General features: G+C 40.8%; 1 protein-coding gene across 2 annotated transcripts in view; it reads left to right on the top strand.

Annotated features, from left to right (window-relative positions):
- Nucleotides 1–15436, top strand: part of bmpr1aa (bone morphogenetic protein receptor, type IAa) — a 279113-nt gene that overhangs the window by 240431 nt on the left and 23246 nt on the right. For both annotated transcript variants that reach the window (XM_068020209.1, XM_068020208.1), the window contains 3 exons: nt 5741–5840; nt 7575–7674; nt 10408–10546. In XM_068020209.1, the coding sequence (XP_067876310.1) occupies nt 5741–5840; nt 7575–7674; nt 10408–10546 (339 nt within the window). The remainder of the gene's footprint in view (nt 1–5740; nt 5841–7574; nt 7675–10407; nt 10547–15436) is intronic.

The following is a 15436-nucleotide window of genomic DNA, read 5'->3' as shown; positions in this document are numbered from 1 at the left end:
GTCAGTAGTGGGTGGATCCATTCTGAACTCTCAGTGGTTTGATGAGTCATGCAAGGGCTTTATGCCTTAGAGGATGGTTGGTTCCCTTTTCCCCTGACTGTGCGGGAGGATTCTTTTCTAATCTTCCCTTTGTCCTCTGGGACACTCATGCTTACAGGTATTTGCCCAGATTCTACTGCGCTCACCTGCGGCACTTCAGTGAGGTGAGGCGTCACCCTCACGGATGTTCTGCCCTCTTGAGGACTTTCTTTGTCTCTGCAGGGTTTCTGTAAATGCTGCTAGCAACTCTGGTGGGGTGCTTCTAGTGTCTGAATTTACATAGGAGGATGTGAGGTCTATGTTTTCCAACATTTTGGGGGTTAGAATCATAGAGTTATACAGCACGGAAACAGGCCCTTCGGCCCATCATGTCCATGCCGGCCATCAAGCATCTATCTATTCTCATCCCATTTTCCAGCACTTGGCCCGTAGCCTTGTATGCTATGGCGTTTCAAGTGCTCATCTAGATACTTCTTAAATGTTGTGAGGGTTCCTGCCTCTACCACCCCTCAGGCAGTGTGTTTCAGATTCCAAAAACCCTCTGGGTGAAAAAGAAATTCCTCAAATCCCTTCTAAACCTCCTGCCCCTGCCCTCTGGATATTGACACCTTCGCTAAGGGAAAAAGTTTGTTCCTATCAATGCCCCTCATAATTTTGTATACCTCAGTCACCTCAGCCTTCTCTGCTCCGAGGAAAACAACCCTAGCCTATCCATTCTCTCTTCATTGCTGAAATGCTCCAGCCCAGGCAACATCCTGGTGAATCTCCTCAGCACCCTCTCCAGTGCAATCACATCCTTACTGAAGTGTGGCAACCAGAACTGTACACAGCACTCCAGCTGTGGCCTAACTAGCATTTTATACAGCTCCATCATAACCTCCCTGCTCTTATATTGCATGCCTCGGCTAATAAAGGCAAGTATCCCATATGCCTTCCTAACTACCTTATCCACCTATATATATATATTTTGCTTATATATTTTATATATATAATATATAAGCAAAATACTGCGAATGCTGGAAATCTGAAATAAAAATAGAAAGTGCTGGAAAAACTCAGCAGGTCTGGCAGCATCTGTGGAGAGAGAAGCAGAGTTAATGTTTCAGGTCAGTGACCCTTCTTCAGACCTTATCTACCTGTGCTGCTGTCTTCAGTAATCTAGGAACAAGTACACCAAGGTCCCTCTGACCCTCTGTACTTCCTAGGGTCCTACCACCCATTGTATATTCTCTTGCCTTGTTAGTCCTCCCAAAATGCATCACCTCACACTTATCAGGATTAAATTCCATTTGCCACTGCTCTGACCATCTTACCAGCCCCTCGATATGGTCCTGTAATCTAAGGCTTTCCTCACTATTTACGACGCCACCAACTTTCGTGTCATCTGCAAACTTACTGATCGTACCTCCTATATTCACGTCTAAATCATTAATGTACACTACAAACAGAAAGGGTCCCAGCACTGATCCCTGCAGTACACCACTGGTCACAGGCGTCCAACCGCAAAAACAACACTCGACCATCATCTTCTGCCTCCTGCCACTAAGCCAATTTTGGATCCAGTTTGCCAAATTGCCCTGGATCCCATGGGCTCTTACCTTCTTAACCAATGTCCCATGTGGGACCTTATCAAAAGCCTTACTGAAGTCCATGTAGACTACATCAATTGTTTTACCCTCATCTACACATCTAGTCACCGCCTCGAAAAATTCAGTCGTTTGTCAGACATGATCTCCCCCTGATAAAGCCATGCTGACTATCCTTGATTAATCCCTGCCTGTCCAAGTGGAGATTAATCCTGTCCCTCAGAATTTTTTCCAATAGTTTCCCTACCACTGATGTTAGACAGCCCGGGGTTGGCTGACTGGGTGGTAGGGGTTTTCATATGCCCCGAGGATAGCATTTTTGTCAGTTCATAATTTGATGAACTCTGATCTGGCAACAGGGAATAAACCTCATGGGCCTTTCCTGTTAACTTGCTTTGTAACAGCAGAGTCCAAGTCTCAGCTGGCCACTTTAACTGCCTTGCCAGTTTTTCAAAAGGTACAAAAATTCTTCTACATCTCCCTCATTGAATTTTGGCATCAATTGAGTAAATTTTAACAATTCAGTACCCACTCCTGAATTATGATCCTCCATATTGGCCGTGCTTTCACTGGGGTTACATTGTCGCCCCCTAGTTAACTCAAGCCGCCTCAGCTCTCTCTCCTCGTATTCCTTCTGGAAGGTTCTTTCTCTCTCCCTCTCCCTCATGCGCTCTCTCTCTCTCCTGTCTTTCTTTCTTTCTCTTTCCTTTCGCTCTTTTTCTTTCTCGTGTCTCTTTTTCTTTTTCCTCACATTCCTTCTGGAAGGTTCATTCTTTCTCTCTCCTCTCTTTTTCCCTGTCTTCTCGTTCAAGTTTCCTCTGTTCCAATTGCTAGCAATATCCTGTTGGAGTCTATTTCTAACCCAGTTTCTGCTTCTTCTGATTCAAGGGAAAAATGGTTGACCACTGGTCTTAGGAATTCAGGCTTTCTAGCCTTAGCACAGACAGTGATCCCACACTGCTCAGTCATTTTTCTCAATTTTTCCATTGACAGTGCTTTTAACTTATCCCAAGTTATTTCACCCTGGCTTAGGGAGCTACTGGTTTCAGTCGCAGACATGTTTGTATTCTAGCACACACAAACATAAGAAAACCGGTATTGAAATCTTTTCTCTTTTTGATTGGGATCAATTTGACTTCCCACTTCCAATTTCTCGTCTGTGGGTCAAATCCGGATGCTAGCCCCCAAATTTCTGTTACGACCCTGTGAGAAAGAGGTCTAGGGGTTCCCTCTCAGCCTTTTCCTGGTTTGACTGTAACAGGGTTTAATTTTTAAAACATAGCGTTTTTAGTTTCCCGTCAGTGAGTCCTTGCTCACTGCTCGCCAACTGTATTGGCAATGAAATCAACCATACAAGTTTTCTTAGATTTTAAAAAAGGAAGATCTAAGTTTATTAACCTTAAAACTCTAATTCGGTTAAAACTGCTAAAAATACGCGATGCAACCAGGCTAGCATGCATATGCCATAAACACGCAGATGGAGACAGAAAAGGAGCAAGAATCAAGGGGAAAGGTTGGAAGCAATAACTGGAGTTCATTTACTGTCTTTTGAGTTTGATGTAAAGTCTTTGATTGCAGTTTGATTTTGCCATCCAGTACATCTTTCAAACTTGTTTCGATGGTTTTCTGTCTTCTTGAAATCCAGTTGCAGTTTCTTCTTTTTGTGAGAGAGCGAGACAGGGCGATGCTGTCTTCCTTCAAGTTCAGTTGCAGTCTGACCTCAAACTGTTCTGTGAATATAATTCAAACCAAACCTGGGCCAGCAGGCCAGTCATGTGACTAGCTCTTTTTTGCAGGCCAACCTTCCTGGCATGTTTTGTGGATTCTTTTAATCTCAGTAGACATCCTCAGTAGGGGGCTGGAATGCTGACTTTCACACCCTCAATGTCTTTTGATTAAAATCCATTTGGTGAATTCCAGGGAGCAGTTCCATTGTCTTCTCCAGGCAACTGTCTCTTAGAATGCAAATATTTCCAGCCACTGTCCATTTAGAATGCAGGTGCTGCCATGTTTTCAGTCCAGTAAGGATTTAAAATTAATGTTCCATATGACGAAGTTCATATGCCTCACTCTTGGCAGGTGTGCTTTTCATCAGACCCCCTGCACCATGAGCTGATAACACAAAGATAGGTAGGAAAGTAAGTTATGAAGAGGACATAAGGAGGCTACAAAGGAATATTGATAGGTTATGTCAGTGGGCAAGTGGAGTATAATGTGGAAAAATGTGAAATTGTCCATTTTGGCAAGAAGAATACAAAAGAAGCATATTGTCTAAATGGTAAGAGATTGCAGAGCTCTGATATGCAGAGGGATCTGGGTGTCCTCATGCATGAATTGCAAAAGGTTAGTATGCAGGTACAGCAAGTAATTAGGAAAGCTGATAGAATGTTATCATTTATTGCGAGGGGAGATGAATACAAAAGTAGGGAGGTTATGCTTCAGTTATACAGGGCATTAGTGTGATCATATTTGGCGTACTGTGTACAGTATTGGTCTCCTTATTTAAGGAAGGATGTAAATGCCTTGGAAGCAGTTCAGAGAAGGTTTACTGGACTAATACCTGGAATGGGTGGGTTGTCTTGCAAGGAAAGGTTGGACAGGCTAGGCTTGTATCCACTGGAGTTTAGAAGACGAAGCGGCGGCTTGATTGAAACAGAAGATTTTGAGGGGTCTTGTCATGGTGGATGTAGAAAGGATGTTTCCTCTTGTGGGAGAATCTAGAACTAGGGGTCACTGTTTAAAAATAAGAGATCGCCCATTTAAGACACAGATGATGAGAAATTTTTCCTCTGAGGGTCGTGTCTTTGGAACTCTGCTTCTACCGCCTTTTGAGGAAGAGAGTCTTTGAATATTTTTAAGGCAGAGGTAGATTCTTGATAAGCAAGGAGGGTGAAAGGTTATTGGGGGTAGGTGGGAATATGTACAGTCAAATCAGCCATGATCTTGTTGAATGGCAGAGCAGGCTCGAGGGGTCAGGTGGCCTTCTCCTGCTCCTAGTTTGTATGTTGTCATTCAGTTAAAAAGGTTTCTCAAGAATCCATAATCATCTTTTCTCTACATTCTGCAAAGATTTCTGTTCTGTCCTGTATGCCTACTTGGAAAATCTCAAATTTGCAATGAATTAAATTCTTCTGCTAGATTGATTTTTTTTTTTTGTATACGCATTGTCATTAATAATTGATCATAATCCAGCTACTGATCATCTCCTCTCACCATCTTTCCTTGAAACTGTTGTGAAGGAATGAATGAGGTATGCACGAGGAATGACTCCATTCCTCTCCGTTACTGTCTCAGGCTGAACCAGTCTGTTTGCAACCTTGGCACCTTGTTTGACCCTAAGCTGAGCTACCAACCCCGTAACCTCTGTATCATCAAGATAGCCTATTTCCACCTCTGTGACATCGCCCATCTCTGCTCTGCCTCAGCTCGTTTGCTGCTGAAGCCCATATTCATGCTTTTGTTGTCTCTAAACCTGACTCCTGGCTGGTCTCCCACATTCTACCCTCTGTAAACTTGAGGTTATCCAAAATCTGCTCATAACCTTACTCGCACCAAGTCCTATTCACCCATCACCTGTTAAGCAAAGCCTTGATTTTCAAGCTCTCGCCCTAGTTTTTAAATCCCTCATGGCCTCGCCCCCCCCATCTCTGTATTCTCTTCCAGCCCTGCAACCCGCCGAGATACCTGCGCTCATCTAATTCTGGCGGCTTCTTGAGCATTCCCAATTTTAATTGTTCCACCATTAGTGGTTGTGGCTTTAACTGCCTGGATCCTAAGCTCTGGAATTCGCTCCCTATACCTCTCCAACTCTCTACCTCTCTTTCTTCCTTTAAGATAATCCTTAAAACCAACCTCTTTGACCTAGCTTTTAGCCATTTCCCTAATATGCCAATGGTGCCCACGTTCCGAGAATGAATTTTTTGAAACACTGAAATTAATCTGAAGGAGGAAGAGGATTTTTCTTACTGAAAATCTTTCATTATTGAAAGATGTAGTAGTGGTCAAATCTTCGTTTTAAGCATGTAATGTAAACTAACTTCAATTACTTATCAAGATGGAACCTAGGCTTGGAAACACCTAAATCATTGACTTGTGACTTCTCCCCACCCCTATAGGATTCAACAAAAGTGAGAAAACGGAGAACTATTGAGTGCTGTAAGACCGACTTCTGTAACAAGGATTTGCACCCAACGCTTACTCCGATTTCTAATTCAGGTAAACTGTAGATAGAGTTTACAGTTTCTGGGTATCTGAACTTTTGTCTCATTTAAAAAAAAAAGACTTGCTTGGCATTCTTAACTCAAGTATGATTTTTAAATTGGGAAAATATGTAAGGTTTCAAATCCAACTTGAAAAATTTTATTGATAACTTCCATTAGAAATTTATATTTCTGATGCCTTATGTTAATTTTATGGTTCAGGGTTGTTGGTTTCAATCTCCCCATCTGTTGGCAGGTCTGGACGATTGCAGTTTATTGCATTTGTTCATAAAGCAGGGTGATACCCATGATTTATAGTGGCTTTGTCATCGTCTGCTCAGCTAAAATATTGTGTACTTGAATTGCATTGGCTCTGTGCTAATCTTTACTGCTTTGAATTGCTTTTGCTTCACTGTGGCAAAGTGTGTGGTCTGTGCTGTCCTTACAACATTTTTCTGAAGCACTATGACATGAGCTTTGCAGTGGAGTGATAGGTAACACATGGCTAATACTTATTTGAAGGATGATGCATCTGCAATCAGTGCAATGTTCCTCTGTTTGTTTAAATGTCTTTAATAGTTTGAAATTATACTGCTAATACATTTATGCACACTAATTCATATACTGATTGCCCATAGCACTGCATGTGGAGAGTCAAATCCAAGAGTAGCTTTCAGGTGAAGCAATGTTAGAAAGGGGGATAATTGTACCAGGTTTGCGAATGTAGTTTTAGAGATACAGCACTGAAACAGGCCCTTCGGCCCACCGAGTCTGTGCCGACCATCAACCACCCATTTATGCTAATCCCACACCAATCCCATATTCCTACCACATCCCCACCTGTCCCTATTTTTCCCTAGGGGAAATTTATAATGGCCAATTTACCTACCAACCTGCAAGTCTTTTGGCTTGTGGGAGGAAACCGGAGCACCCGGAGAAAACCCACGCAGACACAGGGAGAACTTGCAAACTCCACACAGGCAGTCCCAGGATTGAACCCGGGTCGCTGGAGCTGTGAGGCTGCAGTGCTAACCACTGCGCCACTGTGCCGCCCCAATTCAGCTTCACATTTAAAGTGATCCTTAACAGCAACTTGTGAATGCAGGGAAGGAGAGTTGGTTCAAGCGTAGACATTTCTCTGCGTAGCAGGTTGAGGAAAGGAGCTGGCAGATGCAAAACTGAGATGTTCCAGCTCTACCACTAGCAGTGTGGTGTAATTAAGACAGTAGAGGTTTACATAAGCAGTTTCCTTTATAAATGTGGATGTAGGAATTTATAATGCATAAAGTTGACATGCAAGACTTTTAATATATTGCAGATTTTGCATTTTTGGCATAAGCAACTAAATGACAATTCTAGTATGAGTGCTGTTCTATAGTACATGCTACGAAAAATAAAATTTACATATGTATTTCCTTCAAGTAAAAAGTAACTATTATGCTAGATATTGATTTTACTAATAAAAGCTTCCTATTCCTTATCATATTCCTTAACAGGATTTATTTCTGCCTACCTTTCTAGCCATTGATTTAGGTGTCACTGATTGGAATTAGTTTTTTGATCATAAGCCATTGTGGACATTTTTTGCTGAATGCCCTTATCACCAATAGAAGATGCCTTGTAATTAGTGTTAAACTAATTATTTGTTGGTAAATTTTTTGTGATGTGTATTTTGGCATTACACCTATGATTGCCATCAGTCTTCAATGGTACTTGGAATTTTTTTAACGTAACTTTTCCTTGTAAACAGGTGGACTATTTGAAGGTGATGTCCACCGATTAGGCTTGTTAATCTCGCTAATCGTCTGCATCTTTGTCCTGGTTATAATCACAACTGCTTTCTATTTCAGGTAAGAGCTAATTCAAATATGTTTTAAAGTAAAAGTGAGGTTACGTGTGTTCTGTGTATTCTAGCTATTGGCAATTTCTTAAATTTTTACATTTTAAGTTCTGCATTAATATAAAATCTAGAGTTGTAGGTGCTGTTTCTAGTGTTTTAGGCTTTTATGTAAAAAAAAGTAATTAGTCCAAGTATTATTTGATTGACTTGATCTGTAATTTCATTCGTAAAAGCACTAATAAACATAGGATAACAAATTAGTGCAGTGTAATTGCTTTTGTTGTGTAGCAGGATGGGACACCAAGGAAAGGGCAAGAAGCTAACATGCTTGTGAGGTGACCATTTTTTTTAAGTTACTAAGTGCAGGACTTTTCCTAATGCCATCCCAGAGGTAACTGCCTTGAACATTATTGTTTTCGCTTGCAGCTCAGAATGGTAAGTGCTCCAAGCTGGCCTGAAGATGCAAGTCCTGAAAGTCCCACTACCAGCTTATACACTACTTACATCCTGTTTGTACCTAGCGGTTGAGCAACAACAAAAACTTGCATTTATATAGCACCTTTAATGTAGTAAAATGTCCCAGGGAGCTTCAAAGGAGTGTTATCAAACAAAATTTGACACCGGATCACTTAAGGAGGTATTAGGGCAGATGACCAAAAGCTTGATCAGAGGTAGGTTTTAAGGAGCAGGAGGAGAGAAAGGGAGGTTTAGGAAGGGAAGTCCAGAGGTAAGGGTCTAGGCAAGTGAATACACTGCTGCCAATGGTGGTGTGATTAAAAGTAAGGTGGTACAAGAGCCCAGAATTGGAGGGGTGCAGAGATCGCAAAGAATTGTAGGGCTAGAGGAGGTTACAGAGATGGGGAGGGGAGAGATCATGGAAGGATTTGAAAACAAGGATGAAATTTTTAAGAATGAGGCGTTGCCAGATCAGGAGCCAGTGGGGGCCAGGGTGATGGGTGAATGGGACTTGGTGTGAGCTGGGAAACAGGCAGCAGAGTTTTGATGACCTCAAGTTTATAGAGGGTGGAAGGCCGGCCAACAGAGTGTTGGAGTAGTCAAGTCTAGAGGTATCAAAGACATGGATGAAAGTTTCAGTAGCAGACAAGGTGAGGCAGGAACAGAGTCAGAGGATGTTATGAAGGTGGAAGTGGGGTTAAATATGACACCAAGGTCGCGAACAGTCTGGTTCAGTCACAGACAGTTGTCAGGGAGAGGGATGGAGTCAGTGGCTCGGGAGTGGAGTTTGTGACAAGGACTGAAGACAATGGCTTCGGTCTTCCCAATATTTAGAGGAAATTTCTGTTAATCCAGTACTGAATGTCGGAATCATAGAATGGTTACAGCACACAAGGAGGCCATTCAGCCAGTTGAGTCCATGCCAGCTCTCTGCAAGATATAAGAAATAGGAACAGGAGTAGGCCATTCAGCCCCTCAAGCCTGCCCCACCATTCAATCGAATCAAGGCTGTTCTGCCCCTGACCTCAACTCCCCATACTCACCTAGTCTCACGACCCTGCCTATTCCCCGTAGCCCTGCAAATATTTTCTCTTCAGGTAATTATCCAGGTCTCTTTTGAAGATCTCGATTGAATTTGCCTCTACCACACTCACAGGCAGTGCATTTCAGATCCTAACCACTCACTGAGTAAAAATGTTTTTCCTCATGTCGCTGTTGTTTCTTTTGCCAATCACCTTAAATTGGTGTCCTCTGGTTCTGGATCCTTCGGCCAATGGGAACAGTTTCTCACTATCTAACCTGACCAGACCCCTCATGATTTTGATTTTTGATTTATTTTGCTACTTGTAAAAATTAAAAGTGAAGGGATTCAGTGGTTTTTACTTCCTGTTTTGCTGTCTATGAGAATACTTCAATGTAATTGGTTGCTTACCCTACTTGATGGATGCTTGGGGATCCCCTTGACTTAGCATCAGATTCAGGAAAGAGAATCAGTCTGACAATTTAGAGACAGTGGAGAAGTCGAGAGAGATAGTAATGAGGTAGATGTGGGTGTTATCAGTATATATGTGGAACCTGAAATCCTGTTTTCACATGGTGCTGAAGGAATGAAGTGGAATGTTACAGTACCGGTCACAGGTATGGTTTTTCTCAGTCGTTGGAACAAATTAATTATCTCTGTACAAATCTCCATTCTCCCCTGTTCCAGTGCCTCTATGGTTAAATGGAGTTTGATTGATGTCAAAGTATTAAAAGTGTGGTCTGAACGAGGCATCACAAACTTGCTAAAGAAACAATGTCACCCAGTGGTTATTAGCATATTGTATTTGTATGTGCTTTCTAACCTATCATTTTGTACAATTATCAGTCTTACCTCAATGGTAGCTTGAACACCAAATGTAGGCTGGCACTTCAATGTAGTTCTAAGGGGAGTGCCACACTGCCATAAGTGCCTTCTTTTGGATGAAATGTTATACCGAGGTTTCATCTGCCCCTTTGCTTCCATCCTTGTTTATTTCCCTTTTAAAGCCTCCCACCAAGTTTCTGTCAGTCTCGGAGATATAAAATCTGTGCAGCTTAAAATGACTGTCTTGTGATTATATGTACTGCTATCTTGCCTCCTTTTTGTTGCGATAATATAGAAAGTGATGTTAATTTGTAAGCAGCTATTCCACTGTTTCTCTGAAAGCTGAACTTTGTTCTATTGCCTGTGCTGTGCTTTTTGACTTCTGGTATACTAAAAGTGAATGAATAGCAAAGGATGATGAATACCAACATTTTTTTTTAGGTACAAGGGGCAGGCAGACAGACGTCGCTACAACCGGGATCTTGAACAGGATGTGGCCTTCATTCCACCAGGCGAGTCACTGAAAGATCTGATTGACCAGTCACAGAGCTCAGGTAGTGGATCTGGGCTCCCTCTATTGGTAAGAGCACTAATTACACAATTGCACATTTTAATGCCCTTGGTTCAAGCTGAGTTCGTTCTCTTGGTAATTTGTAGCTTAACCAAATAACAACTTATTGTCCTCGTCAGTCTTGCAGTCCTTTGACCCAACCTCACACAAAAAGCAAGGATCAGACCCAGAATCGCTGAGCTGGCAGCTCGATATTTAATGTTTTTGTCTTGCCCCACTTAATAAATGGCTTTTCCATCTGTAACTCTTGCCATTCCCAGACAAAAAGGTTTGCTTCTAGGCCTCTATCAATCCTGCTATTAGAATTTACATGAGGTTGGCCTCAGCTGCCTCACCTCTTTTTACCTCCCATTCCACAGTTACAGAAGAATCTGCTCTCTATTTTTACCACTTCCGACACTCCCCTGTTGCGTTTTTTCACCCTCAGCTGCAATTGGGAACCTACCTGCTACCCCAGGGCACGGCAGATAATAACTGCCCTTAGCTTAACGTATTGTTTTTCCGAAGCGATAAACCAGCTGTCAGATATTTTCCCAGTTTTCACAGAAATATCTGAAGGAACAAAGAACAAAACACCCAAAACCTGAGTAAGTTCATTAATTCCATTCTATTGTGAAGCTGTATGTTGTTATGGCACGACCGCTCAAGACAAAGCCCCCAATCAAAATATATATAATTCTGATTGCGGTGGGAGCAACGCACTGTCAATTCAGTCCCACCGCCCCACAGGTCGCATAACATATTTCTTTAAGCTTTCCCAAATCAAAGAAAGCCACAGCTGAATTGAACCAATCTAATAACCCCTGAATGAGGTGAACCAAACCAAGTATCTTTAGATATTAACAAATTAACTATTTAAAATAAAACTAAAATCTTAAATACTGTTAAGATAAACCAGTATCTAAAGACTTTATAACTTATTTAAAGAATCTGACTCCTGCATTCGCAAACAGATACCCAAACTATCAGAAGTTTGATGTTTATCAGCTGCCCGGAAAAAAAAATAGAATAACAATAAAGTCTTTACGAAATGGAATCTTCAAATGTGGAACAGTCCAAGGTTGCTTGAAGTCTTGAGTTCAGCAATTGCAGTTCAGTAGTTGAAGCATCAAACTCTTCTTTCAAGTGTTGAACACAGTACATCGACAAATATCTATTTTTTTTTTTAAAAAGAATTAATCTGGCTTGACTTTTCAGAATTCTGAGAGAGAACAACAAATAGAGTTTAAATAGACTGGGAGAGCTCTCCTCTTTCCTTCACGTGCCAGAACAGTCTGTGTCGACTGTCTCTGAACAAACAGTTTTCAAAGTTAAAGGGCAACGTTGTATGTCCTGTTCTCCCTCTCTGTATGGCTGTAATCAGGGCAACCAAGATGCACTTTCTGGTAACTTCTGAAGCTGGCTGCCTTAAATAAGTACTGATCTTTTGCTGCCTTAAAGACACACTGCTTATTTCCCGAGGGAAAAGAAACAGGATCATGACAATGCAGTTACCAAAAAGATATTCTAATTACAGAAACCGATGTTTAGAGATCTCTAATTAAGAAGGTATACAAGTCTCCCACAGATGATAGCACAAATTACAAAGGATCATTTTGGGATGAAAAATGGTTGCACATTGCCCATTTTATGACATAATTATGGATGAGGAAGGCCATTCTTCTTTTATCCAAACAGAAATTAATTCTTAAATGATTTCAGGATATTCACCTCCAATACTATATCCCAAATTTAATTTCATGCATTGATCAGTTTGTGTGTGAAGAAAAGGTTCCCAATGTCAGTTCTAAATTCGCCATTTAATAGGTTGAACCTGTGGGCCTTGACTTTTTTTGCAGCTAGATTTAATTTTCCTGATTTGCCTTGATGATCTTGTATCTTTTACCAAGATGCCTCCTTTTGAGACGAAAAGCCCAAGATGCTCCTGATTTCCTTCCCATAACTCAGACCTCAGACTAGGGATCAGCTTTGGGACTGCCTCGGCAGTGTTTGGTTGTTTCCTTACTTAGAATTTGCATTTATATATTATGTTTCATGTACTCAGGACAATGTGACAATTGTTTAGATAATCTTCAACTTTACATCTGATAGTTTTGCTTAATCCACATTTCAAATTAACAGGTCAGTTCCTAAATGACTAAGTGGGTCACGAAAACGGCAAATAGAAATGTGAGCTTAGAACCTGCAGAGGAGAGATGATATCTCCAGTATGATGAATATTATTCATACTGACATTCTTTGTCAAACAATACAATATGCCAGAACTCTGATTAAAAAGAAAATTAGACCTGAATATCATTACAGCTTCATCAAACAATCCTCCTTATATTTTGTTGTCACTAGAATTTTATTAAAGCACAGTAGATTTAGATCAAAGATTTTGTCCTTCCAAACCCAAGTTTCAAGTACATCAGCCTGCTACCAGCCCACACTATTGGAGCAAATCAATACACTATTAGAGCACAATGGTGTGCTATTAAAGCACATTGGTATGCTACTACAGTGCTTTAGTCTGCTGTTAAAGCGCATTGGAATTCTCTTAAAACATTGATTCTAGTGAAATTTTTCCTGCACTGTTCTGGTGCCAGATACGCCCAGTAGCATTGCAAGAATATAGAGAACAGCAACAATTGTCACACAAGTACACAATGAAATATGTATTATATGAGTCTTTGTTTAAATAACTGTCATAAAAAATTATTTCAGAGTAATATGCTCTTGACTACTCAGTAAAATGTTTGAACATGTTGCTCTTGAGGCAAATTAGCAAATTTGAGAGAACAAAGAAGTGAGCAACCAAAGTGATTCTAGGTATCAGAAATTCAAGTCCCAAAGAAAGATATAGACAGTTGAGCTTTTTTCTTTTGAAGCAAGGAGGACTCATCATGCCCTATCAGTGAAGTTTTCAAGATCATGAACTTAACCAAGATGTAGTAAACTGTAGTAAAAAGTTCAAAGGGAACTCGATTTTAAAAAATCAAGTTACAGGTAAAAGAAAAGGAAGTTAAATTTCTCAAGTAACAGGCTTGTGGAATAAGCTATCAAGGAAGGCCATTGAACTAGAGATTATTAACAGATTCAAGAAAAAATTAGATGCGTTTTTGGAGAGGGGATTAAGGAGTGGTGAGAAAGCTCATAACTTGGGTTTAATTATGAAAAGGTATAGCTTAGTTAGGTCTATTGTCCTTCTGCTGATCCTAAAAATTATTAAATTCTAACCTGTTTATTAGTCTAGGTCATTTTTTTTGTGTTCGAGCAAGTGTTAATTCTCCCCCTCCACCATCACCCACACTTCCTTGGCTGAGTGAACAGGCAGGAGACCTTGTTTCCATATTCTGCCAACTGTGCTCTTCAGTCAAACTTAGAGCAGCCCAAGAATAATTGTTAACTTCTGATTTTCCTCCTTTTCCTTGTTTGGAAGGGCTTGGCCCGGACACCACCCAGTGGCAGAGTTGAAATTAGAAACTGGATGTGTAACAAATGAGAAATATGAACTCTGATCCTAACGTGCCGTGGAGTCGCGATGTTCTTTTTGAAAATAGTTGAAGAAATAGATACACTATTGAAGACTGAGCTGATTTCAAAGCAGACATTTTCACTGATTTTAATCAATAAGAGACAGTCCCAGAAAGAATATTTCAAAGAAAACATTTTTGCCACATGTATAACAACAACAATTTGTGTTTATATAGCATCTTTGACGTAACAAAACGTCCCAAGGCACTTGAATATTAGTTTTCTGCTTTGTCAAGTCTCCCAGCTATGAAAAGCCTGCTGGAATAATGCATCTGGTAAATCCACCTATGGTCAGATGATATTAGGATACCAATTCCTGCGCATCTTTTCTACTTATACATTTAGGTTATGGCATTCAAACCCTGTGGTGACTCTGGTTTCCTGAAGATGGTGACTCATGATGGAGAATGGTTTCAAAGATGCCACCAACTCTGGTATCTAGCCAAAGTGGCCAGTCTTCATATGTGTAATGTCTGACAGTGACTATTGGTGGACTGTACAACCATGGGTGTTACATTTGAGCTAATTGCACGTGTGCACTCATGCACCCACACGCTTTTGCGGTAAGGGTTACTGGATAGTGATGAGTAGCAGAATTCTGCTTATCTTCCTTTTTCCCAGCCTGGAGGCACTGAGGCTAAATTAGAGCACCACTACCCTGGCTGAGGGGAACAATTTCAGTACAGAGATTGAACCTATCACCATATTGCTTTGTTTGACTAAATGTCACACTGCAATAAACATATGTCCTTTGAACCGTTAAGGGAACTGGTGTATCTAAGTTTAATGGCAACTGACCAAAGACAAATCCACCAATACATCATTTGAATGGGCTTTCCTGACCAGGAGGTCCTAACTGGCAGATCTTCAAGAGACTGCGCCTGCCTTAGAAAAAAAAAAGCATATTAAAATGAACAGAATTTAATTCCAAATTCTGACTGAAGTTTATGATTAGAATATTGCTGCTGCTTTTGGAGAAGAACCAACTTATTTGTAAATGCAAGTCTCCACAGGATCCATTTTGTGATGGATTATGGAGTATGAAGCTGCATGGTTTGCAGGTACTAACTGGCAAATGGGTCATGTTCTTCCTGGAATGCGGCTGCAATATCTGATCTCTCAGTTGTTTGGAGTTGTAATCTCAGCTGTCACTGTCAGCTTTAGAGATGCAGGTATCTCACGTGTGCTGTTTTGTGGAACTGGGATTGACAGAATAAATAGTTTATCTTGTATTCATAAATGAACAAGAGCTGTAGTTACTTTAAATAAGAAATATAATTTTGCATTTCCCTATTTTATTAACGAATCCTACAGTAGTGACAGTTTAGTGCTGCAACATAGCCAGTTGTGAACACCAGAACACTGAGCTACTGGTATGGAAGC

This window comes from Heterodontus francisci, chromosome 42 (genome assembly GCF_036365525.1).
Source record: "Heterodontus francisci isolate sHetFra1 chromosome 42, sHetFra1.hap1, whole genome shotgun sequence".
Lineage (NCBI taxonomy): Eukaryota > Metazoa > Chordata > Chondrichthyes > Heterodontiformes > Heterodontidae > Heterodontus > Heterodontus francisci.
The sequence above is the reverse complement of the archived record's forward strand: the minus strand, read 5'-3'. Positions and strand labels throughout refer to the sequence as shown.